General features: G+C 44.0%; 2 protein-coding genes across 2 annotated transcripts in view; both read right to left on the reverse strand.

Annotated features, from left to right (window-relative positions):
• LOC144498515 (receptor-type tyrosine-protein phosphatase beta-like) overlaps positions 1-9,020 on the reverse strand; it is a 121,438-nt gene extending 112,418 nt beyond the window's left edge. Inside the window, exons 1-2 of the mRNA XM_078219741.1 lie at positions 8,903-9,020; positions 7,535-7,936 (exon numbers count right to left, since the gene is read on the reverse strand). Of these exons, the coding sequence (XP_078075867.1) occupies positions 7,535-7,936; positions 8,903-8,957 (457 nt within the window). The 5' untranslated portion in view covers positions 8,958-9,020. The remainder of the gene's footprint in view (positions 1-7,534; positions 7,937-8,902) is intronic.
• Positions 9,021-11,681: 2,661 nt separating this feature from the next.
• The window catches only part of ptprr (protein tyrosine phosphatase receptor type R), a 192,181-nt gene continuing 177,024 nt past the window's right edge, over positions 11,682-26,838 (reverse strand). Inside the window, exon 13 of the mRNA XM_078219746.1 lies at positions 11,682-12,929. Coding sequence (XP_078075872.1) covers positions 12,836-12,929 — 94 coding nt within the window. The 3' untranslated portion in view covers positions 11,682-12,835. The remainder of the gene's footprint in view (positions 12,930-26,838) is intronic.

Genomic DNA, 26,838 nt, shown 5'->3' on the forward strand with positions numbered 1-26,838 from the left:
TGTGTTCAGGGAGTGGCTGGTCATTTTCTTTACTGGAGCGAGGGGAGGAATATCCATGGTAGTCCAGCTGAAAGGAGCAGCACTGGTTGTAGTTCTCCACAGTCTCTGCTGTTTCCCTTGATTTTCTGCACCCCCCCCCCTCCCCCCACCCCCCCGTACTGTTCAATGTTGGGTGAAAATGAAATGAAAACAGAGAAGTCCAGCCCCAGTGGTTGTGAAAAAAGAAAAACAAAATGGTGGAAGTTCTACTCCCTGACTAAGTGAACTGCAATGATTAGAATCAAACTAGTGACAAGATGCTCTCAAACAATGACGTCTAGATATCCACAAAAATATCAGTGAAGAACGTAAAAAATCTCTGGATTACTCTTTGCGTCACACTCTGGTCTAATTAAACATAATGGCTTCCAAAATAGAAAGGTTTAGATTTCTGAGGCAGCTTCAGACGGGCGGATGGAGGGGTTTTACTGTGAACCAAAATGGCAATGCTCTCATTAATTGCATAATGCAAGGGGTTTTAACCGGTGAGTTCCAGCCGGCTTAATGGTCTATTTTTTTTGGTGCCAACCCACAAATTACCAGATTTATTAAATTAAATTTCACAACGCGCCATGGTGGCATTTGAACCAAATCTATTTGGACTACTAATCCAGCCACTACACTCCCACACCCAATGTAGGTCATGCTTGAGAGAATCAGAGGTACAGTAAATGTAGTTGATATGTAACTTCCAGGAAAACTTCTAATAAAACAATACACAAAATATGGTTGAGAAAATGAAAGACTGTGGTCTAAATTGACAAATGGTGGTGTGGATAGAGAATTAGCTGGAAAGCAGCGAGGAAAGGGCTGTGGTAAACAGATGACTATCCAACTGCCAGACAATGTCTAGTGAGGTGTCCCAGAGGTTATTGTGGAGAATTTGCTTTGCCCTTTCTTTCTCATATAATTCAAAACTTGCATCAAGGATTAGATAGCAAAGTTTTCTGATGACACGAAATAGGGAAAGAGTAGCAAACTGTGATTGGGGGTTCCATTAAAGTTTGAAGTTTATTTATTAATGTCACAAGTAGGCTTACATTAAGACTGCAATGAAGTTACTGTGCAAATCCCCTAGTCGCCACACTCCGGCATCTGTTCGGGTACACTGAGAGAGAATTAAGTATGGCCAATGCACCTAGTCAGCACGTCTTTCAGACTGTGGGAGGAAACCAGTGCACCTGGAGGAAACCCACGGGGACACGGGGAGAACGTGCAGACTCCGCACAGACAGTGACCCAAGCCGGGAATCGAACCTGGGTCCCTGGCACGGTGGGGCAGCCGTGCTAACCACTGTGCCAAGAGAAATCAAACATAATGGGAAATATCTTGCACTGGTTGCAAAAACAATGGTTAATGAAAGGTCATCAAACTGAAACTTTTAACTCTGTTCCTGCCTTCACAGATGCTGCCTGACTTGCTGACTATTTCAGATCTCCAGCAACCACACTATTTCATTTTTGCATTAATAGTTAAATCACATTTGGAATCCTGCATACACCTTTGGGCTCCTCACTATAGTTGATTGATAATAACCCTGGAGACAGTGTAGTGTGGATTTGCCAGACAGATCCTAGGATTGTGGGTTTTGAATTATGGAGAAAATAAAACTAATACAACTAGAACAATATGCTTTTAAATTGCAAATATTGAATGGGGATTAGAAACCGGTGTACAAATTATACAAGGAATAGATTATTTTCATTGTTATGTAAATCAAAGACAAGCAAAATAAACACTAGATACACAAAGGGGAAAATGAGAAAATAAATCACAAGGGTTAAGAGTCGACTTAGCATAATTTCCAATCAGAAACCAATAGTTCTTATTCTCCTTTACTTAGGAATCATTGCAGCCCATTTAGCCAGGGAGAATATCTTCCACCATTTTGTTTATTTTTTTTCACAACTCCAGGTATTTATAAAACAGCTTGTTAGGTCAGTACGAAGTAAAACTGCTTTATGTTCATACTACAGCACAGTGGCACAATGGTTAACACTGCTGCTGCACAGCGCCAGGGACCTGGGTTTGATTCCCAGCTTGGGTCACTGTCCGTGCAGGGTCTGCACATTCTCCCCATGTCTGCTTGGGTTTTTTCTGAGTGCTCCGGTTTCCTCCCAGAGTCCAAAAGACATGCTGGTTAGGTGCATTGGCCATGCTAAATTCTCCCTCAGTGAACATGAACAGGCGCCGGAGTGTGGTGGCTAGGGGATTTGCACAGTAACTTTATTGCAGTGTTAATATAAGCTTACTTGTGACACTAATACTTAAACTTAAACAAAGACAATCAAAATAAAAACTGGATATATAAATGGGAAAAATAATAAATGGGTTAACTTAGTAAACTTAGTATAATTTCCAATCAGAAATCAGTCGTTCTCATTTTCCTTTACTTTGGAATGGAGTTAGGCCCTAACTCCAGATATTTAGAAAATAGCTTCTTAGGTCAGTCCGAAGTAAAACTGCTTCATGTTGGTACTACAGAATAGTTATTGGTGCAACAGCAAGAAAATCTATTTATATTGCAAGGTGTGATTCATACTTTGCCCACTAGGTGAAAGCTTTGCTAAGCTCAACCTCATGAGGAGAACACGGATGTTAATGTTAAGTTTTTGATCATATAAGGATTCAATACAAAGTTTATAAAGCACCAGGAAATCGAAAGCGCTGAATAACAACTTTGCAGTCTAGTTTCACACTGGACTAAATTTGAGTTCCAAAACCCAAACGATATGAGAAAGTGTACAGCGTGGCTGTGTTTAATTTTAGGACACTAAGTCCAATGGGAATCTAATGAAGACATGATTCTCACACTACATTGCCATTTGCATGTTGTTGGTGCAACTGAACCGCATCATTGTGAAACTGGCAGTGAAATTATAGTTTTAGAAAAAAATTACTGCCGGATTTATATCCCAAATAGAAATTGCAGCATGAAATTTCACAGAAGGTGATCTGATTTCTGTTACCAATGCCAACTGCCATGCAGCAACATGTGCAACCCCAAGTGCAACCCCAATTTCCAGCTTGTAGTTTAGAATAAGTTATAACTGGCCCATCCAGCATCATCCTAAAGGTGGACCCAATTGAACAAGACATATTCAACCTGCTCTTCCCAAGTTTCAAGCCTCTTAGAATCTCCCCCTCGGTATCCAGGGTCTCAGGATCACTCCCAAAACAAACTTGAGTTTGCGCAACTTCCAAATGTATTCAGAGTTGATTTAAAAAGGGATTTGAGACGTTGAGAAAAAAGTAAAATTACTAATCCAATATGGCGGCACGGTGGCACAGTGCTTCACAGTGCTTCACTGTGCCAGGGACCCAGATTTGATTTAGGTCTTGGGTGACTGTCTGTGTGGAGCTGGATGTTGTCCCCGTGTCTGCGTCGGTTTTCTCTGGGTGCTCCAGTTTCCTCTAATAGTCCAAAGATGAGCAGGTAAGGTGGATTGGCTATGCTAGATTAACCCTTGGCATCCAGGAATGTGCAGGTTAGATGGATTAGCGATGGTAAATGCATTGGTTTATGGGGATAGGGTGGGGGGCTGGGCCTGGGTGAGATGTTCTTTTGGAGCATCGATGCAGACTTGACAGGCCAAATGGCCTCCTTCCGCAATGTAGGTATCTTATCACCCAGGTACATGACTTGATTCCTCCTGCTGCATGCAAGGTCTCAAGCGCACATTAGCAACCACAGAATATGGTGCACACCCTTCACAATTTGATTCACATTAGGATATTTTTTCCAAGCAGCAATGAGGGCAGGGGGTTGGCTGACTGATAGGGATGGGAACTTGCCGGTCAGAAGCTGGAGATGGGAAAATGGAGTGGGAACCTCTCTGGGATTTGGAAAGGACAAATTGAGCATCAACGCAACAAAGTTGAAAAAAATGAAGCAAAAATGTACAGGAACAACCAAGTTAGGAAGCATAAAGAACAAGAGAGAAAAACAAATAAAATATCTAGATAAGTTGACATAGACCTAAGCAGATTCTGGTGAAGAGATGCTAATAGATCATGGAGCCAACCAAATGGAAATGAGACAATTGGACAGCAGAACTAAAGAATATGAAGTGATAGATGGGCAAATAAGCAAATTGAGTGCAAGAGATAAAACCAAAAGACTGCGGCTGCTGGAAATCTGAAATAAAAACAGAAAAAGCTGGAAAATCTCAGTGGGTCAGGAGAGAGAAACAGAATTAATGTTTCGAGTCGATATGACTCTTCTTCAGTGCTACAGAGGGGTAGAAATGTGATGGGTTCCATAGTTTTGAAGAAAGGGGATGGAGCAGGTGGAGCAAAATAGAAAGTCGAGGATAGCTCGGGAGAGATTTGACATTGATGCCTTTGGATACAAGACAAAGGGAGTGTTAATGATAGTGTTAAAGGCTAAGGCAGGGGTTAATAGCGGAATAAATGTCAAAGAGTCGAATGTGTAAATAACAGTACAAAGGCCACCGCTCTGTGAAAGCGAAAGATGAGAGCAAGTTACAGACTGGCCTTTGTGGGGAGGAGGAGGTTGGAAGAAAAATATTTAAAAATTCAAATAGGAGGACAGAATCCAGGATCTGAAGTTGTTGAATGTTAAATCCAGAAGTGCTAATGAGAATATGAGCTGTCATTCCTCCAGTTTGCATTGGGCTTCACTGGTACATTGTAGCAGGCCAAGGACAGAAATGTGGGCATGAGAGCAAGATAGTGCAAGATATACGCTGGAAAAGAAAATGCCAGTGAGGGAAATAAGCGAGAAAACATTTCAAAGGAAAATGTTAATGAAAAATAAAAGAATGCAATAATTGCTGAGTTTGTGGATTGGATGCCCAGCTGTCGTATTATTGCTGCCTTGACCATGTGAACTGCCTCAAGTGGCACGGTGGTACAGTGCTTAGCACTACTGCCTCACAGCGCCGGGTTCAATTCCTGGCTTGGGTCTCTGTCTGTGCGGAGTCTGCATGTTCTCCCCGTGCCTGTGAGGGTTTCCTCCGGTTGCTTCAGTTTCCTCCCACAGTCCGAAAGACGTGCTGGTTAGGTGCATTGGCCGTACTTAATTCTCCCTCAGTGTACCTGAACAGGCGCTAGAGTGTGGCGACTAGGGGATTTTCATGGTAACTTCATTACAGTGTCAATGTAAGCCTACTTGTGACACTAATAATTAAACTTAAACTTAAACTCAGGCACATCTCTTGCCAGGGTGGTAAGGGCCAGTAGCTATAGTAGAATAGCTTTATTTGTGCTCACAGAGAACAAGAGTGGGCAATTCTCGGCTGCAATGTTATCTCTAGGTCCCTAGTTTCTGTTACAAGAGTAAGGGTTGTCAGGCAGCCCCACTTCTCTCCTCACTTCCCCGACCAGCTTTTATGCTTTTAAATCGGAAATTCCTCCACAGTATCTCGCCGAGATCCAACCCATTTCTCATTTTTAAAAAAAAAATTCATTTCACTTTCCTCAGCGGCTAACCTGTTCCGGAAGCACAGATTGCTTCCCGATCTCGGTGTCATCTGAAATCCCCAAGGAAATGGACACCAAGAGGTGGTGAAACGCGAGAGGAAAAGGCTCCCCTCAAGACTGTCAAGGAATGGGAATAGCATTTATTTTCTCAATGGTGCTATGTAATCGTTACAGGGTAAAATAGCGGTTAAAAGGCACAAGTTAGGATCAATGGTCTTTATCTGGCGGATAGAATGACATTTATTGGGTTATATTTGAGAAATGTTGTTCCCAGGGGCAGCCACAAATCAGCTTTGCCTTCATCCATTAACTTGAAATGCTGTCTCCACCAGTCCAGTCAAGGCCTCTCTCACAGTCATATCCTTCCTCTCCAAGACAGCCTTGGACGTCCACAGCATCCCTAAGAGGAAACCTCCACCCATCCTTTTATGTTGCAGCTCTCTGGGAGAGTGAGGTTTTCAAAGTGTAGATTTATGCTATTTTCCCCTGTTGAATGTAACAGCAGTTTCTACCCACCTTGTGCATGCGTGTGTGTTTTTCCTCTTATCCAGAGTTTTAATCTGACGTGTTCTTTCCAAAGATCACTAAACCCTATTTAAAAACCTCTACTATGTTAGCAGAACTTGGGGGGGGGGGGGCGGGTGGGGGGGGGGTCTTATCCAGTTGCCTTGAACCTCTAATAAAACTCCAGGTTCCAGTGCAGCTGAGGGGAAGAGGGGAATGGGGATTTGAGGCTGTTTTAGGTTAAGGTCTCTGCCTGCTGTCTCTTACATGACACGACTTTGGCAGCTCCAAGCGCGTGGAGTTGAAATTCTACTGAAATCAGGAAAGTGGCCCATTCACTGTGAGAAAAGGGTAGTGGTGTGATGGGGTGAGGGGGTGGGGGTGGGGTAGGGACGGTGTAACTAGCTCTGGCCCCAGGAGGAGGCACTTTTCTGAGGCTGGAACCGAGCTCCATTGTTGGGAGTTTTGCTCCCCCTGTTAAGAAAACCCGATTTAATCTCACATGAGTAAGATGCTGAGCCCATTGCACATCAGAAGTTGGAAGTGCTATTATTCCTGGCGCTAATGTTCCCTGCATTGCCAGGAATGAAAGTCACACATAACAATAAAAAAAGGCGCGTCAAGATGTCAACCAATTGACTCCACTGGTCAACGATGTAAAACACAGGATAACTGGTAGATCACCCAATTTTGACCCTGAGATTGTACATCCACTTTTTGTTGCTATTGAACACAAGACCATAAGATATAGAAGCAGAATTAGGCCATTTGGCCCATCGAGTCTGCTCCACCATTCAATCATGGCTGATACATTTCTCAACCCCATTCTTCTGCCTTTTCCCCATAAACTTTGATCCCCTCACCAATCAAGAACCTATCTCTGTCTTAAATACACTCAATGGCCTGGCTTCCACAGCTTTCTGTGGCAATGAATTCCACAGATTCATCACTCTCTGGCTGAAGAAATCCCTCCCATCTCGGTTCTAAAGGGTCGTCCCTTTACTCTGAGGCTGTGCCCTCGGATCCTAGTTTCTCCTATGAATGGACACATCTTCCCCAGGTCCACTCTATCCACATCCTAAAACTATAAAACCCCCTTACTCACAAGCTCAATGCTTGATGACCATATTTGAAGTGGACACAATAAGGTCCCACAGGACTTGTCTCTCCCTCTCCAACATTGTTTAGCAGTGTTGTTGGTTGGTAAATGCTAAATAGTATAATTATAGTGAGATTTTTCATGTGTGTCATGAATAATGTTCCACATTTAGAGATGGAATGTCACGTGGCATGTGTTGGGGGCTGGAATTTTACCGGCTCGCCTGTCCCAGGATTGGGGCGGGCAAGGCTCACAGAATGGCATTCTCTGTTGGCCTCGGGCAGAATCTTTCGAACCTTGGGCCAGTGAGGCGGTAAAATTTCAGCAGGGGCGACAGAGTGTTGGAGTATAAAGTGGGCCACATTTCATAATCTGATGGACTTGAGGAACCTTAACAAACTGGACACATTTTGCATCCCCCCTCATGGCCAGTTGCCAGGATCTCACCTTGTGTTGGGCACATGCTCAGTTTGACGGGTTCCCCATCCTCCCCAAGCTGGTACCTACGCCAGCTATCGAAGTACTTCGTCTCGGCCTTCACCACCGCCAGGTAGCCCAACTTTTTGAGGAACAATTTCGGGTGGGCGAGCCCCAGGCGGTCCGGCTGGTTGTCGTGGCATTTCCAGCGAGGGGCCCCGGCGCAGTCCTGCAGGACCAGGGTGCGGGAATGCAGCTGGGTTGAGCTGACCACAGCCAGGCACTGGTCCACCTGCCAAAGGCGCAGCCTGCCCTGCTCTGTCCACTGCCACTCCTGCCATGGGTTGGTCAGGTTGCATGTACCCACCAGCACCTTCTCTCTGTTGCCCAACAGGCACTGTTCCTTCCGAGAGTGCAGGATCAGGAATCCATCTGCAAGGGGAAAGGAACAAAACAGACACACACACACAAACAAGAGCCAGTTAAAACAGCCAGGGACATATTGCTGCACTGTCAGAAGACTAGAAAGACATCAAGGAACAAGCGCAAATGCACAGATAGCTCAATAACAATCCTTACATGGGCATCAAACTGTTTCACAGAGACACATACTCCCACCATAGCAGAATGATCAGACTATTAGAGCACTGGGGACACATTTCAACAGCATTTGAATCCCTCTGGCATTCACCGAGACCACTCATTTAAAAAAAAACCTACAATGATTTGACCACAAACCATTTTTTTTACATTTAGCTTTAAGTGGTTGGAAATAATTTGAAATAATTTGTAGTATTCTGTGATTCTGTGAATTTCAGATCATTAAACTTGAGACTTTTGCAAAGCCAAAGCTCCATTCACCTCCCACCTCCCCCTCCAGCCAGATTTGTCCTAACGCAAGAGGGGAACTTTCACTTTAGTTGTCTGCCTCTTGTTCGATGTTCTCAGAATGTGGACCACCCCCTTCCCCCCCCTCCCCCCTTTACCCCACAGTCCCATGACAGTCTCTCTCTCTACCCGCCCCACCCCCACCCCCACCCCCCCCCCCTTACCCCACAGTCCCATGACAGTCTCTCTCTAACCTTCTGAAATTGCCACAGAGTAACTGGGAGAAGCAATTGGAAACCGGGATATCAGTATTATGTTTCTTAATTTCACCGATTCTTAACAAGGCAGTTCCAAGCTAGCAGCAGACACTGCTCACAATGGGATAGATGTGTGGAGGTTTGTTAACAGCGAACAACAGTACATTTGTGTATGTAAACTCATTTCCGCTTGTTTTTTTTAATCTGTGCTTCGCCCTGTTGCTGCTCTGGCAAAGACTAACGTCAAATAATTTAGACCTATTCTTCCACAGCTATGGAGCAGTGCTGGATTTATTTTTTTAAAAGTACTCACCAGATAAAGCCAGCAGCGCATTGGTAAAAGGCACCACGAAGTACAGGATATTCATTTTCCCTCTATTCTTGTGACTAAGTTACATGCTGCCACTATAAGCGCAGATTCTGAATCTAAACGTCGAAAGGAAATGTGTCTTCAGGGGGAAAAAAAAAGTTAGTGACGACCACTTCCTTCTATTCAATTGCTGTTGGATTTTTCATACCAGTGTCATTTAGTAGACTTCTCGGAAATCATCATTCCCCCCCCACTCATTATCACACCAGATAGAAAGGGACATCATTTTGCCCACCACTGCTTCTGACAACTGTGCGTGTGTGTGCGAAAACTGGTCGCTCCTGTTCCAGTTTTGCTTGTGACGCGAGAATGTCATTTTTAGTTCAATCTGGGAGAAGGGCAATTTACTGTAATCATATAGAAGTTAGCTTAGAATGACATCAAACTACCCCATGTTTACAACTGTGCAATAAACACAGGCTCCCTTTGAAACGCCTTGGCCATTTTTAAACAACTTGCACAAGTTTATATGTTTAAAAGCTACAAAGTTACAATAAAAGGCAGGATGGCACAGTGGCACAGTGGTTAGCACTGCTGCCTCACAGCGCCAGGGACCTGGGTTCGATTCCTGGCTTGGGTCACTGTCTGTGCGGAGTCTGCATGTTCCCCTTGTGTCTGCGTGGGTTTCCTCCGGGTGCTCCGGATCTCACAGTCCAAAAGATGTGCTGGTTAGGTGCATTGGCCGTGCTAAATTCTCCCTCAGTGTACCCGAACAGGCACCGAAGTGTGGCGACTAGGGGATTTTCACAGTAACTTCACTGCAGTGTTAATGTTACTTGTGGCACTAATAATAAACATAAGTATTTTCCTGTGTTATCCTTTCAAATCTGGGAGCTGGGTGTAACATAGAAACATCGAAAATAGAAGCAGGAGTAGGCCATTCGGCCCTTCAAGCCTGCTCCGCCATTCATTTTGATCATGGCTGATCATCAAATTCAATATCCTGATCCTATCTTCCTTCAATATCCCTTTACCCCTTTAGCTTCATTTCTTCTTGAAATCACACAATTCTAGCTCAAAGGGAATCTTCTTTCAGTCAGCAGTGAGACTGGAGTATCCGAAACCCATTCATCGCAGCAGAAGAGCCTCAAAACAAAACAGGCACACTTGACAATAATTGCAGTTATCGATGTTTGCAGGGATGAATAGAGGCAGCTTATGTGTGAAAGACATATTCACACTTTTGCAGTAGGTGATATTTTTCAAAGGGAGCTGATTATTGGAGCAGAGTAGAGAGATGTTTTCTTGATGTTGGCAGTAACCTGGGAATTGCTTGATACTGACAGGAGATACCCACACCAGAGTACATTAGGACATTAGAAAAAGGAAGAGGAGTATGGCATTCACTCCTTCAAACCTGCTCTACCGTTTAATAGGAACACTGCTGATCTGATAATGGCCTCAACTCTACTTTCCTACTAACCCTCTGTAACCTTTGACTTCTCTGTAGGACACAATTCTGTCTAACTCAGCCTTGAATATAATCCAATGACCCAGTTTCCACCATTCTCTGGGCTACAGAACTCCAAAGATTTACAATCCCCTGAGAGAAGAATTTTTTCCTTGTCTCTTTCTTAAATGGCATATTCCTTATTCTGAAACAATAATCCCGGGTTCTAGAGTTCTAGATTACCCCATGAGAGGAAATATCCTCTCAGGATCTATCCTGTTCAAGCCCCCTAAGAATCCTATCTGTTTTAATAAGACCACCTCTCATTCTTATAAACTCCAATAGAGTGTAGACCCAATCTTTTTTATTCTTTCATGGGATGTGGGCATCACTGGCATGGCCAGCATTTGTTGCCCATTCCCGATTGCCATCAGACTGAGGGTAGTTAAGCATCAACCACATTGATGTGGGTCTAGAGTTACATGTAAGCCAGACCAGGTAAGGATGGCAGATTCCCTTCCCTAAAGGACAATAATGAACCAGGCGGGTTTTTACAACAATCGGTGATAGTTCTCACAGTCACCATTACTGAGACTAGATTTGTGTGGCAAATTTAAATTCCATCAGCTGCTGTGGTGGGATTTGAACCCATGTCCCCAGAGCATTGGACTCTGGATTACCAGTTTGGTGACATTACCACTATGCATATCTGTTTAATCTGCTCAAATCTAATCTGCTGAATCTTCCCACATAAAACAGCCCCTCCAGCCCAGGAATCAACCTTATTCCTATTCCCCAGCAGTGACGTATTTCAGTTTGATGTATACATTATTTTACATGCATACTAGAATAAATACAAATGCAAGTCACTGTGATTCTCCCCTGCTCCAAATAGAAACATAGAAACTAGAAGCAGGAGGAGGCCATTTGGCCCTTCGAGCCTGCTCTGCCATTCATTTTGATCATGGCTGATCATCAAATTCAATATCCTGATCCCCCCTTTCCCCCATATCCCTTGATCCCTTTAGCCCCAAGAGCTATATCTAATTTCTTCTTGAAATCAGACAACGTTTTGGCCTCAACTACATTCTGTGGTAGTGAATACCACTCATTCACCACCCTCTGGGAGAAGAAATTTCTCCTCATCTCAGTCCTAAAAGGTTTACCCCTTATCCTCAAACAATGACCCCCTTGTTCTGGACTCCCCCACCACTGGGAACATTCTTTCTGAATCTACCCTGTCTAACCCTGTTAGAATTTTATAAGTTTCTAGGTTATATTCAGAACAACGAAAGATTTCTGATCAAAATATACAGGCCAGAACAAAGATTTCCAAAATCTGTTGTGTTTATTGTCATCATACACAAAAAAGTAACAGTGCTGAATAAAAACACAAATTATCCTGTGCAGATTCTGCACTGCTTTTTGTAAACAACTTATTAATGTAAACAATTTCCTGCACACGACAAAAAAAGGAATTTAAAATATGTCTCATCGACTGGAACATATGCCAAGTAGCTGCATACAGAATAAAGCTACATCAATGCTTCATATTTTTGGGCTTCAATTATTACATTAGTATATATTCCAATACATTTATACAGTGCACTTCTTGCTTGTCAAGAGAAAGAAAGTGTTGACACTACCTCACAACATTAGAGAGAGAGAGAGAAAGAGATGCTGTAAGTGTCAATCACAGGGTTTTGCTTAATATCTAGGAAGCTTGTACATTTGGACAATCTCAATAAAAATACATTGTCATGGACACAGGAATACATATAGTGATTGTTTAACATTGTGCAAGTTGACTGCTAGTTAGGATTATAAATATGCATACAATTCAACACCAGGTCACAAATAAAAATCTGCTTCTACGTTACATACAAAACATTTAGAGAGTTTTAAAATATTCCAGAATTGGACAGTTGTTCAAAAATTCATGAATGAAACAATTGTGCATTTCAGCAGCAAGACATTAATGTGGCAAAGAACTAAAATTCACCACATTATGAAATAGCACTTTTCACATTACATATTAATAGATCACATCTAGAGCGGTGCCAGTTCAGAATACAGAAAATCCAATAAAGGACTGGGCATTATATTTCTATCCAAACTCCTGGCCTCTCTAAACAAATTCAACCGGCACTGCTTTTCTGAGATTGCTGCAAGTCTTGTTGAACTGAACTTAACATAAAAAGGCCTTTATTAAGACACATATAAGATGCCACACGATATTGCAGTTAGCTGCGTCTTCCTATAACAGAATTTAGGAAAATTTACACAACGTTCAATCAATCTGGCCGACAGTATTTTCAAGTCCTACTAGTTTCTGAATTTACCATGGATCACCCTTCTGCTGGAGGCAATTCCACTTTTTGTTTCCTTAAGCAATAAACATGTCAGTACCTTCAAGAGATAATTTAGCTTACTCCCATGTAACTTTGAAATACGTTGTCACGTGCCAGTAGGGTAATCTGACAGATTCACTGGCTAGCGTCAGCTGAGATCGTGTTCTCATATAGACTTAGAGCGTGATGCACGAATCCATACTGTTCACTTGTCTGAATCATTCCTCCTCTGTAAACAAAGCAAACAGATCAAAAGACATTGGACTCTGTTAAAATTAAAATGAGCACACATAATCTTCTGAAATTAGAATCACAGATTTATCGATAATTTATTCCACTGTGATTTAGTATCTTTAGAAGAGGTGAGGGAGATGTGAGGTGGAGATGCTGGCGTTGGACTGGGGTAGGCACAGTAAGGAGTCTCACAACACCAGGTTAAAGTCCAACAGGTTTATTTGGAATCATGAGCTTTCGGAGTGCTGCTCCTTCATCACTCACCTGACGAAGGAGCTGCGCTCCGAAAACTCGTGATTCCAAATAAACCTGTTGGACTTTAACCTGGTGTTGTGAGACTTCTTACTGTGAGGGAGATGAGAAGAGAAAAATGCTGAAGGAATGATGGCAGAGCGAAACATGTGGGTCTGGCATTTGGGGCCTAGATTTTTCAGCTAGTGCCAAGTGACAGCGCTCACTACAGATCTCGAAGGAAAATACCCACAAAGCTTCTCTGCTGCGTAGATCTCCCCCTTTCCTGACATTGGGTTGAATCTGGTGCAAAGTCAAGGGAATTGCTAGGCACATAGCAACAATGATATCATTAAACCGAGCAAACAGCCAATCACGTTGAAGTACTCTCATAGACAGCAAACAAGGAAGCAAAAGGCATGGATTTTCCATCACCTCGAATTGAATTTTGCAGACAGTGAAATAACTGACTGGGACATATACATGGGAGTAAGGTAGAAGCTAAAATACCACAAACTCTTAAAAATGTATTATTTTAAACATACATGGAAATTTTATCATAATGTTGCAATTCAACTAATTAAACATAGCTTTCCATGGCCAGAGAGGTTTTCTCAGCAGTAATTATGAACTTATATAAACAATTACACCTCATTCAACAAGATTTAACTTTAACGTGTAAATTTATGTCGATTCAGTGATTTCTATTTGATTACCCTCTCTGGGAACTTTGACAGTGCACCCAGTGACAAAGCACAGAAACACTGATGACAACTTCTGGATTTCTGCATTTAAGTATGCAGGTATGGATTCCACAAGTTGCTGTCAGTTTCAGAGGGGTATTGACTGTGAATATTCTTGGGATTACCATTGACCAGAAACTCAACTTGGCTTGCCACATAAACACACGTAGCCACAGGTCAGAGGCTAGGAATACTGCGGTGAGTAACTCACCTCCTGACTCCCCAAAGCCTGTTCAACTTCTATAAGGCACAAGTCAGGAATGTGATAGAATACTCCCCACTTGCCTGGATGGGTGCAGCTCCAACAACATTCAAGAAGCTTGACACCATCCAGAACAAAGCAGCCCGCTTGATTGGCACCGCATCTACAAACATCCACTCCCTCCACTGCTGACGCTTAGTAGCAGCAGTGTGTACTATCTACAAGATGCACTGCAGCAATTCACTAATGATCCTTAGACAGCACCTTCCAAACCCACTTCCATCTAGAAGGACAAGGGCAGCAGATACATGGGAACACCACCACCTGCAAGTTACCCTCCAAGCCACTCACCATCCTGACTTGGAAATATATCACCATTCCTTTGCAGTTGCTGGGACAAAATCCTGGAATTCCCTCCCGAATGGCATTGTGGGTCAACCCACAGCACATGGACTGCAGCGATTCAAGAAGGCAGCTCACCACCACCTTCTCAAGGACAACTAGGGATGGGCAATAAATGCTGGCCAGCCAGCATTACCCATGTCCCACAAATGAATAGAATAGAACGCTAACTGTTTCACTGTCATTTACTGTCGCAAAATCTGGGCTTTGCCCTTTTACCTAATTACGCTGCATTCTTGTCTAACAAGGGACAGCGATAATACTAAACTAAAAATTCCTGGGTTATAAAATAAACTATTTGTACAATCAATGAATTTCCATACCAAACCTTTACGACCATTAATACACAAATAAAACGAACCATGAGCATCATGTCAGTCCAAGACATGAGTTCTTAAGTACTGGCTATATATCATTACAGCATTAATTCCCCATGTATATTGGTTGCACAGACCAATAAATACATGTACTAGTTACCTGTACTGTGTTTCAGAAGGTCTATATTAATAAATCTATAATTATCAAAAGATCTATAATTATAACCATCTAGTTTAGTACAGTAGAAGCTTTGGTTTCTTATCACAAATAATGACCATATGAATTATACATATGTCAACATTGTTTGTCAACATAATGAAGATAGGACAAATCAGCTAAACGGTGGCACAGTGGTTAGCACTGTTGCCTCACAGTGCTAGAGACCCGGGTTTGATCCCTGGCTTGGATCAATGTCTGTGCGGAGTCTGCACATTCTCTCTGTGTTCGTATGGGTTCCCTCCAGGCGCTCCGGTTTCCTGCCACAGTCCAAAGATGTGCAGGTTAAGTGGATTGGCCATGCTAAATTGCCAGAGTATGGTGACTAGGGGATTTTCACAGCAACTTCATTGCAGCGTAAGCCTACTTGTGACACTAATAGATAAACTTAAATTCATTTCACCCAAATTTGAATTTCAACTTACAAAAAAGACACAAAATATCAAATACGAAATGAGTTCAGCAGAAGCCGCAGACCCAACAATCAAGTAAAAACCTACCAACATTTTCATAAAAGCTGGAATAGACCTCAAAATATCAAACTGCTTTAAAGCAGACCTAGATATAGACACACAAAGGCAAGTATTTGCACTGAAAGTGCAATGGGACATAGGGGTGAATTTTACATGGGATGTATTCCTCGCTCCTCTGGTCCCCCGGATTGAAAAGGCAGTTAATAGCCTTAAATCTGGCTGCCCCACAGCCATAATATGCTGAGGACAGCCTTAATTACCCAACAGTGGGATTTTCTCCCCTCTGGGACAGGAAGTCCTGTCTTCAAGAGTTGCTGGTCAATCAGATTGATGCTCTGTAGTCCCAGCAGTGCAGGAAGCGAGCAGTGGCCATGGTTGGGGCTACACACAGTCCCTGAGAAGAGGAAAGATGTCTCTGGAATTAAGGGGAAATCCTGGGATTTTGGTTAGGGAGGGATTGAGGACCCTAGCAAGGGGGTGGGGGTCGGGGGTGGGGTGTGATGTGAGAATGGGGGTTGGGTTTTGAAGACTGGCATGAGGAGCTAAGAACTAAGGGGTAGGTGTCCCCGTTGGGCACAGGGAAGCCCTCCAAGGAGGAACCCCACTCTTTCTTCCTGCCAAAACCTGGGCTTTGAAATTTGTTGGGCTGGCTGTCTTCCATCTGCCTCCTCCAGCTGCACATATTGTTGTAGGGAAGAAGGAACGATGAAGTTAAGTGGCTATTAATTGGCCACTTCTGGATTTCAATATGCCTAAGGGTAGGCCTGGTGCCTTACCTGTCCCCCTGGAATATATGGGTCAGATAGGGTTTGGATGGGAAGGGTCTGGTCACACATTTTATTTAAAGTGCTTTCTCCCGCCTTCAAATAAACTATATCCCCCCCCCGCCCCACCCCCCTTAGGTTGTAATGCAAGTTGCAGATAAAGGCAATGTCCCATCACTAGTCTTGCAGGGCCAAGAACCTTAGGGCGGCACAGTAGCACAGTGGTTAGCACTGCTGCTTCACAGCTCCAGGGTCCCGGGTTCGATTCCTGGCTTGGGTCACTGTCTGTGTGGAGTTTGCACATTCTCCTCGTGTCTGCGTGGGTTTCCTCCCGGGTGCTCCGGTTTCCTCCCACAGTCCAAAGATGTGCGGGTTAGGTTGATTGGCCAGGTTAAAAATTGCCCCTTAGAGTCCTGGGATGCGTAGGTTAGAGGGATTAGCGGGTAAAAAAAAAAGGGATTAGCGGGTAGGGCCTGGGTGGGATTGTGGTCGGTGCAGACTCGATGGGCCGAATGGCCTCCTTCTGCACTGTAGGGTTTCTATGATTCTATAACCTAGTACATACAAAAGCAAAATTTTCAGTGGTAGCAATTTCAAGTGTGTGTAAAAGGAATTATAAAGTTTAAAGCCCTAGAGATATTTTCTGGAAGGATCTGATGGCGTTCAGCCTTTCTCCTCTCAGAAAATATTGATTATTTTATCCTTTACTGGGGTGACGTTAAACACTTTGATACCTACAGTCATTCTGATTTTAATCTGGGAACAGATTTTAGATGCAAAGTTAAGCAGTTGTATGGACTTGAATACATCTTTATGAGACTCACTTCTTTTCATTGAAAATATAATCCTATACAATGCATGTTGATTTCTAAACTGGTTTCTTTTGCAGTCAGCTAGTGTATGGAACGTAGACAAGTGTGAGTAGCACAGGGTTCTCCAAATTACTACTCTTGATTTGAAAGGGCACAGGCAGAGAGCAACATTTACATGGCTATATCTATGCTTGAGTGAACCTGGGTGTGTTTTGCACTTAGAGTGAAATGTTCATCTCTGAAAGAGGTGGGAAACATCAGTGAAGCGTTCCATGGAAACCACAGAAAACCCACAGTGGGGCTTACATGCAGAAGGAGGCCATTTGGTCCATCAAGTCTGCACTGACCACAATCGCACCACAGGCCCTATCCCTACAACCCCACACATTTACCCTGCTGATCTCTCTAACCTACACATCCCTGGGACACTAAGGGACAATTTAGCATGGCCAATCAATCTAACCCACACATTTTTGGACTGTGGAAGGAAATCGGAGCACCCGGAGGAAACCCACGCAGACACGGGGAGAACGTGCAAACTCCACACAGACAGTGACTCAAGCCGGGAATCGAACCCGGGCCCATGGAGCTGTGAGGCTGCAGTGCTAATCATTGTGCCACCGCGCTGCCCCCTAGCTTCCAGGTCTGTATCAACTCAAAAGATGCCAGCATTAGCTCACTTAAGAAGGTGGGGAGTGGGTGAGCAAACAATCCCTGTAAAATGTCACACTTTTTCTTTGGGGGCGGGGGGGGGGGTCCAATCATGATTCAGAACTGGGCTGACAAATGGGCCCCATTCCAGCAGTGAAGAGGCTGGTGCACTTCTTTTCCTTGTACGTCAGGCCTCTGAAGATGCTTCAGCCTTCTACTAGGTTGAGGTCATGTAAACTTCCAACATGGGAAATGCTTTCATCCAGCCTATCTTGGACTCTGTCTTCTCTATGTCAATGGCTTTGTATGGGATATCCAGCGGAATAACCCGTACATGGCACTGCATGGTACTTTGGGTGATGGGCCCTGGTCTATTTTCAAGCCCTTTCGCTACACTGCAACTTATAGCTCAAGTCAACTGGAAGGTCTGAGGCCTTTGAGCCAGTTGTAGTATAAATTTATAATGAGGGCTCTACTTAACTAAAACTAGACAGTCTGACACCACGTTATAATGATTCTAATTATCATATGGGTGCATGCAGAGAAATAAGAGAGAGTAACAGAAAGAAAGAGAGGTTCGTTCCAGCGAAACCCAAAGCACTTCTCTGGGATAGGAAACAGTGGTGTGAAATTATAGCTATGCTGCTTGCATAATTCTCTTGCTTCTTCAAAGGGATATCTGGGGGTCAGCGCTCCACTTTATCAATGTAGAATCAACATCCATCATGACTGAAATGGCTTCTCTTGTGCACTTTTAGATTGGAAGGATAAGTTGTTTCTGCATTATTTACAGTGTCAGTGGGTCCCCGGCACTGGCTCCATTCTGTCTGAACATGTTGCACATTGTACCATGTATGAATCACACTATCCCCATAGAAACCTGGAAAAGCTCCCAGGGAACAACTGAAGATCCTCTTCAAGTATTCAAGCTAAGTTAACCATGCAGATGTTTTAATGGACATTCTAGAGTCCTTCAGCTATTCCAGTTAGGGGTTCATTTAAATCAGCATCCTGAAATGAACTGCTTCAGAAATTTAGGCTTAGTCCATCTATTGCTGGATAAGGAATCATTGTTGCCTTTCTAGAATATTTCAATCAGTCTGGTATTAAAGTCAGAAGCTAACTAGCTTCATATTTTTTTCTCATTCTCAAGATCATTTTCAAAATTTTAACCCTGTACATATACTGCAAAAGATGTTACAAAAGATCTGTTCCCAGAAGAGTTTGGACCTCTCCATCTGCAACCTCATCATATTCCAGTGCACAAATGTTATGGGCTTTCCCAAAAGGTGGCTGAAGCTACCAAACTTTTTTGCACTTTGCATCATGTCCTCCCGCCCGAACAATGTCGCCCTCATCTTCAGGTACCATCACACTTGGTCTTTTTGCTCTTTCAGCTCTTCATCCAGTCCATCACAGAAACCAGCCTCCCATCCATTGACTCCGCCTACACATCCCGCTGCCTTGGAAAAGCAGCCATCATAATCAAGATCCCCAGGCATCCCGAACATTCTCTCTTACACCTTTTTCCGTCAGGAAAAAGATACAAATATCTGATGTCACATACCAACTGACTCAAGAACAGCTCCTTCTCTGCTGCCATCAGACTTTTGAATGGATCTACCATATATTAAGCTGATCTTTGTCTACATCCTAGCTATGACTGTAACACTACATTCTGCACCCTCTCCTTTCCTTCTCCCCTATCTACTCTATGAACGGTATGTTTTGTTTGTATAGCATGCAAGGAACAATACTTTTCACCAATACATGTGACAATAATAAATCAAATCAAATCATCCCTCATCACCTTTCTAGATCCTCATCAGTTACTGTTCTTCCAGATATCTCACCAAAATCCCATCCTTACATCAAGGCATTCCTCTTGCTTGGTGACTATAAATAGCATCCCATGTCTACTGACTCTTATTTGAGAATTACTCCCTCTTTCTGTCTTCACTTATAATCATTTTTTCATTTACTCTCCAAATAGTAGCCAGAGTCATCCCAATAATCCATTCATCACCAAGCCTCTCCAACACTGAGGTCATGAACTTCGACAAAGTCATTTATAACTAGTTCCTCATTTTCCTCATTATACATGTTATGTCGATCACCTTAACACTTCTACCTTTGCCACTGAATAAAAACCAAACTCTTAGTTGCTTTAAAGAAGTCTTTCTAACTCTCAACTCCTTTTGCTTTGGCTTGCAACCAACCATAGCAATTTTATCTTCTATTGACCCATTCAGCACATGTCTCTTCTCTTCTATCGATCATGTTGCTCATTCCCCATGGCACGACAGCCAGCTTTGCAATCGGAAATTTGAGGCTGTTGGATTGAGCTTGTACGATTCATGAGCAGCCTTATGGTCAATAATCGCAGCTCCAGTACATTACTGAGGGAGTTCCAAATGAACCAGCAATAACAACATATCAAGATCAGGGCAGCATCCTGGCTTGGGCAGAAGGATATCAGATAATATTTACATAATGATGATCATTAACAAAAAATGTCCAACTATCTCCCTTTGATTTTTAACAGTATCACTCCTAGTTAGTCATCTATCATAGAATCCCATAGTATCATAGGTTTCCTACAGTGCAGAGGGAGGCCATTTGGCCCATTGAGTCTGCACAGACTACAATCCCACCCAAGCCCTATTTGTAAGTCAAAAGTTCATAAGATATAGAAGCAGATTGGGTCCGCTCTGCCATTCGATCATGATTGATATGCTCTTCATCCCCATTTTCCTGCCTTCTCCCCATAACCTTTCAACCCATTACCAATTAAAAATCTGTCTAACTCCTCCTCAAATTTATTCACTGTCCCAGCATCCTCCGCACTTTGGGGTAGTGAATTCCACAGATTCACAGCCCTTTGGGAGAAGTAGTTTCTCCTCAACTCGGTTTTAAATTTGCTGCCCCTTAGCCTAAGACTATGACCCCTCGTCCTAGAATGCCCCACAAGAGGAAGCATTCCCTCCACATCTACTTTATCCATACCTTTTATCATCTTGAATACCTCAATTTGATCTCCCCTCAATCTTCTAAATTCCAGAGAGTATCAGCCTAAACTGTTCAATCTCTCTTCATACGACAAACCCCTCGTCTCTGGAATCAATCTAGTGAACCTCCTCTGAACTGCCTCCAATGCCACTGCATCTTTCCTCAAATATGGAGACCAAAACTGTGCACAATACTCCAGGTGTGGCCTCACCAATGTCTTGTATAGTTGCAACAATACTTCCTTACCTTTATATTCTCTTCCTTTAGCTATAAATGTCAACATTCCTTTCGCTTTCTTTATTATCTGCTGTACCTGCATGCTAGTTTTCTGTGACTCATGAACAAGGACACCCAGATCCCTCTGTACCGGAGCACCTCAAAGTCTCTCCCCATTTAGATAATAAGTCGCCTTCCCATTTTTGCAACCAAAATGCATGACCTCACACTTATCCACGTTAAACTCCATCTGCCACATTTTGGCCCACTCTCCTAACCTATCTATATCCATTTGTAAGGTTCTTATTTCCTCATTGCAACTTACTGTCCCGCCTATTTTTGTGTCATCTGCAAATTTGGCTGTAGAGCCTTCTATCCCTGTATCCAAGTTATTAATATAGATTGTAAATAGCTGGGGCCCAAGGACCGAATCATGTGGCATCCCATCAGCCAGTCATCTATCCAAGCTCATAAATTACCCTTAATCCCATGTGATCTAACCTTGTGAATTAACCTTTCGTGCGGCACCTTATCAAATACCTTCCGGAAGTCCAGATATACTACATCTACAGGATCCCCATTATCCACTTTGCTTGTTACATCCTCAAAGAACTCTAGCAAATTAGTCAAACATGATTTGCCTTTCATAACACCATGTTGACTCTGATGGATAGCATTTTGACTTTCCAAATAATATCTTGTTGATCTTGGTGTTGATCCCGTAACCCCACATATTTACCCTGCTAATTCTCCTGATACTAGGGACAATTTACCATGGCCAATCAACCTAACCTGCATATCTTTGGCGTGTGGGAGGAAACTGGAGCACCCAGAGGAAACCCACGCAGTCACGGGAAGAATGTGCAAACTCCACACAGACTGTGACCCAAGCTGGGAATTGAACCCGGGCCCCTGGCGCTGTGAGGCAGCAGTGCTGACCATTGTGCCACTATGCCGCCCTATCAACGACATACCAGGATTCAACATTGGCAAGATGATTAGCTGGATCAGCATTATCAATGTTGTAGCTCTAGGTATTCCCACTTCAAAGCCGTGCACAATCTAGAAGGCCCAGATTAGAAGTGTACATCTTTTACCATATAACTATTTACCTGAATGAATGCTGCTCCAAGCGCATTCTAGAATATCAACATCAACCTGCACAAAGTAATCTGCTTCATTAGTACTCTGCCACTGAATTCAATGTTCACCCCTCTGTCATTGATGCAATGTGGCTGCAGAGTGCATTGCAGCAACTCATCGAGATTATGTCAGCAGCAGCTCTCAGCTCTGTAACTGCTATCTCCAAGAACTTAACCGCCAGCCAAAAACACACCTTATTCTCCGCAGCCCAGCTGTGTGGTCAGAAACTCTGGATATAGCCCCAAGGAACAGGAGGAGTGCCCCAGGGTTAGCCCCGGCTCCCTGGAGGTTTTAATCAGAGGTGTCCGCCCGAACTGGGAGGTTGTTCTTCCCAGGGATAGATTCAGGAGATCCCGCTGACCTCACCTCTATTGTCTGGGAGGTAGTCAGGAAGGGCAACACGGGGGGGACAGTGGTTAGCACTGCTGCCTCACAGCTCCAGTGACCCGGGTTCAATTCCCAGCTTGGTTCACTGTAGGTTCGCCCTAAGTGTCTAAGTGTGTTTCCTCCGGGTGCTCCGGTTTCCTCCCACAGTCCAAAAATGTGCGGATTAGATGCATTGACCATGCTAAATTGCCCCTTGGTGTCCCAGGATGTGTAGGTTAGAGGGATTAACAAGGTAAATGTGTGGGGTGACAGGGTTAGGGCCTAGGTGGGATTGTTGTTGGTGCAGACTCGATGGCCTGAATGGCCTCCTTCTGCACTGTAGGGATTCTATAAATCAGCTCTGCAGGCAATCATCAGAGAAATGTCATCCCAGTGGAAGAGGATGAATGATCTCATCCGCACTGCCAGGGTAAGTCAACCTTCAGCTCACTCCAATCTTACACTCTCACCATGGCATCAGGCCCTCAAAGCATCACACAGCTCAGGAATCTCACACAGGATTAATGGGGGAGATATCAGCATTGAAAGCCTATTTATCAGCATCTCATCTATTATGAACTGCACAATAGCTGCACAACAGCAGTTTTCTCATGCAGGGCAACCTCGCCCGCAACAAGAGGGAGAGATCCCAGACTGGAGGAGGGATGAGATTGCTCCTGTAGTCAAGGTGAGATCAGCCTCTCCCAGCTCTCTCAACAACCCAAGGTCATCCACTCAGGGGCAACCCCGCGATCCCAATCCCTTTGCCCGTGACCCCCATCACCGTCACAGCAAGAGACCCAAACCAAGCCGGGCCCCTCCAGGCCTCAGCCCTCCAGAGGGGACTTGCCAAAGTCATCAAAGACTACAAGGAGTAAAAGTGAGCAAGCTTCCCCGGCCTCTGCTGTGGATGTCGGTGATCCACCATGATGTAACAATAGGCTTAGAAAGATCAAGAAACTTTAGGCTCACCGGTGTTAACTCACTATATATCACGCGCCTTCGTAAATACATTTGCTGTTCATGACAATGGTCTTATCATTTGAATGCTTCGTGTATCTGCATCCATGTGGCCTCTTATTCACCTCAAGCTCCCACTCAGTAATCACCTCCCTTTGTTAGCCTCTCATTCATGTGACTAAAATGTTTGTTACTCGCCCCTTACGTGAGACAGGGAGACGTGTCAATCTCCTTGTTGAAAGAGACTGCAAATTGCATTAAGAAGTGATATTCATTACAAGATCCCATGGAGCCCTGCATGCTTAATTACATTGGAGCATTATCACTCATGTTGTCTCATCATTAAATAACTGCCTTCATTGTTTGTACCAAACCCCAAGACCTGCAGCCATGATGGTCTCTCCAGCGGTCTACACATCTCTGTGGCGGCAAGAAATGGCTCATTTAGGAGGACATGACCGCATCAAGTCCACTATAGAGGTGGCCAATAAGGAGTGTTTTGAATGGTGACCCCCTCCCCCCTTTGTTATGTTTTCCCAATTTACAGGGTGTAGATGCCTCCCTGATCGTGCCTTTCCCAACTGCAGCCCAGTACCAGCCAGACAAGCCCATTGCCATTGACGATCAGACAATGACCACACCGTGTTGTCTGATCCCCATTGAGCACACAGGCCTTGACCCTCCCTGGAGTGGGAACATGACATTTATGCGATATGTAGCTCAGTAGCATAGATAACAGAGCCCCAGGACTGCCTTTAATCTCTCAACCTGATGTCTTGGCATCAGTCCAAGGACCATGACTCAGGTTCCTCATTGAATGACCCCAAGACTGTTTCCCTTCGTAGATCATAGAACCATAGATCATAGAATCCCCACAGTACAGAAAGAGGCCATTCAGCCCATCGAGTCTGTACTGACTACAATCCCACCTAGGCCCTATTCCCGTAATCCCACACATTTACTCTGTTAATCCCCCTAACACTAGGGTCAACTTAGCATGGCCAATCAACCTAACCCACACATCTTTGGAGTGTGGAAGGAAACCGGAGAACTCGGAGCAAACCCACACAGACGGGGGAGAAAGTGCAAATTCCACACAGACTCAAACTCTGCCCTACTGCATTAGTCTCTGTGTAACCATACCCTTTTGTGGCACACTAACCCTCCCCCCAACCCCTTTATTTATAATCCAGAGTCTGTATGCATTCCCTCCCCTTCATGCAAATCAAATCCCATCCATTCCCCTGGTCCCCAGTCTACTGTCCCATGTTGGGTTCCAGCTTCCCCATCCCTAATCTTCCCTCTGGCTGCCATTGTTCCCCACCCCAACCCTCCAAAGTCCCATTCACCCTCATGTCTCTGCCATCTTTGCCACCCTGGTTACCATGCTGATTTGTGTTTTGGACTGCAGCCCTGTCTGAGACTTGCAGCCCATAATCATGTCCTGTCAGAGTAGCACGGCAGCTACGACGAGCATCCCCACTGTACACCGCCCCTCCACCCCCTGTCCCTGCCAGTGAGAGCTAACACTGACATCACCTCGGAACGGAGCAGCACTGTTGCAAGTAGCGTTTAAATGTTGCACTCACTTCAAAGTCACAAATGACATGAGGGTGGACTTATATCTGGTCATGGTTTCCTGCTGGCGTGGCACGTAATTGGGAGGGGGAACATGATTCCGGCGAGTTGCTTGTTCAATGAGTATTCATGACTGCAAATACATGCGGGCAGCATCTCTGACATGGATCAGCGGGAAAACTGACCCGCCATCATCCCGGCAAAGGGAAAATTCCGACTGGATTTTCCACTGGCAAGCGTTGGACTTTTGGGTTTCACAGTGAATTTTCCGCTCCCACCTGCCACAAAACCTGCTGCTTTGGACTGGAAAATTCCACCCAAAGCCTTTGAGGAGATTCATTTTTGAGGGTTTATATTACAGTTGAAGCTTTACAGAATATTTAAGATCTGAGCCATTGATACCAACACGACAAGTTTGATATTAGCCATTTTCAGTCCAGAAATGCATCCTTCCCAAGATATTGCTTTGTTCTTCAGATCTGTGCTTAATGGCAACAAGGTCCTGTGGTAGATCATGCGGCCACACAAAGTGCAGCATTTTTCCTGTCACTAATACTAACTGACTGCATTACATCCTGTCTAACCATTTGGTAACAACCTCAATTCCACAGATGTGACTCAAGGATAGAAAATTCCCCCACCCCAACATTCCTGCAGTTACAGACAGGACTATCAGGGATTCATTTTTACTGCCCTGGTTTCATTCAGTTTGCAATAAATTACACATCCGATTTCTTACTTGACAAAAGGCCAGAATTTTCCGGCTGACCAGTCCAGCCGACGGTGCACCCCCGCCACGGGTTTCCCGGCAGCGTGGGGTGCAGTCAGTGGGAAATCCCTTCAACGGCGGCGGGACTGGAAGATCCCGCCACCAGCAAATGGCACGCCGCCTACCGTCATGGGAAACACATCGCAGGGACACCAGATAACCACATCACCCACCGCCCCCTGCCCCCCATCCTATTTAAAAAAGAACTCCACCTTGAAATCTAGATTAAAAAATGATCCATGCTTTTTGTAATCAAGCCTGGCTTTTTAAAGGCCAATCCATTTTCATTTCTCATCCCACACATCATTCCCAAAGGAGAGGATGGGTGGTGATGGATCTGCCTGAAGGTTATATTGATGCAAGTCATGAATTAAGGAAATGTGTACATTGATGACCTCCAATCTTCCCTCATGTCTTAATGTGAGGCATATTGTTTTCACTTGGAATTTCCCCGATCGCTTGACTGGAGACTGGGAGATCACTCTGTGAGGAACCAAACCCTTGGACTTGTATCCACTCTATCCCAACCACACTGACCCTTTAACATTTAACATGTTTAATGACTTTGTGAAGACTCTGTCTTAATCTCACTTGTGCTTTATTGTGTAAATACTGGAAAATTGACAGAAAATGACTCAATTCTGGAACTTAATGACCAAAGCATGCAGTAAACCAGCAAGCTAAATAACTAATGTCTGCTATAAACAAAGGACGTTGATTAGTCTGGCAACTACATCTCTAGGTTGAGCATACTATAGAACACAACCACGCATTTTGCGACAGATTTAGATGAATAACTGTCAAGCATTATTTGATGAATGGGGACAGGCTCCCTAATCTTGATTAAGTACAGTTAAATTGTACTTAGTCACGTTTCAACTATGCAAAGCATAACCATTAATACACACAGAACTGCTCAGTTGCAGACCTTTCAGCGTGTCAACACCATTCAGTGAACTCCTCAAGAACTCCAGTCAACTACCAGATCCAAATTGTTGCAATAAACTTCATTCAAATTATAAAAAGCAGAAACTCATTCCAACTTTGTTCA

This window comes from Mustelus asterias, chromosome 9 (assembly GCF_964213995.1).
Source record: "Mustelus asterias chromosome 9, sMusAst1.hap1.1, whole genome shotgun sequence".
Classification (NCBI taxonomy): domain Eukaryota; kingdom Metazoa; phylum Chordata; class Chondrichthyes; order Carcharhiniformes; family Triakidae; genus Mustelus; species Mustelus asterias.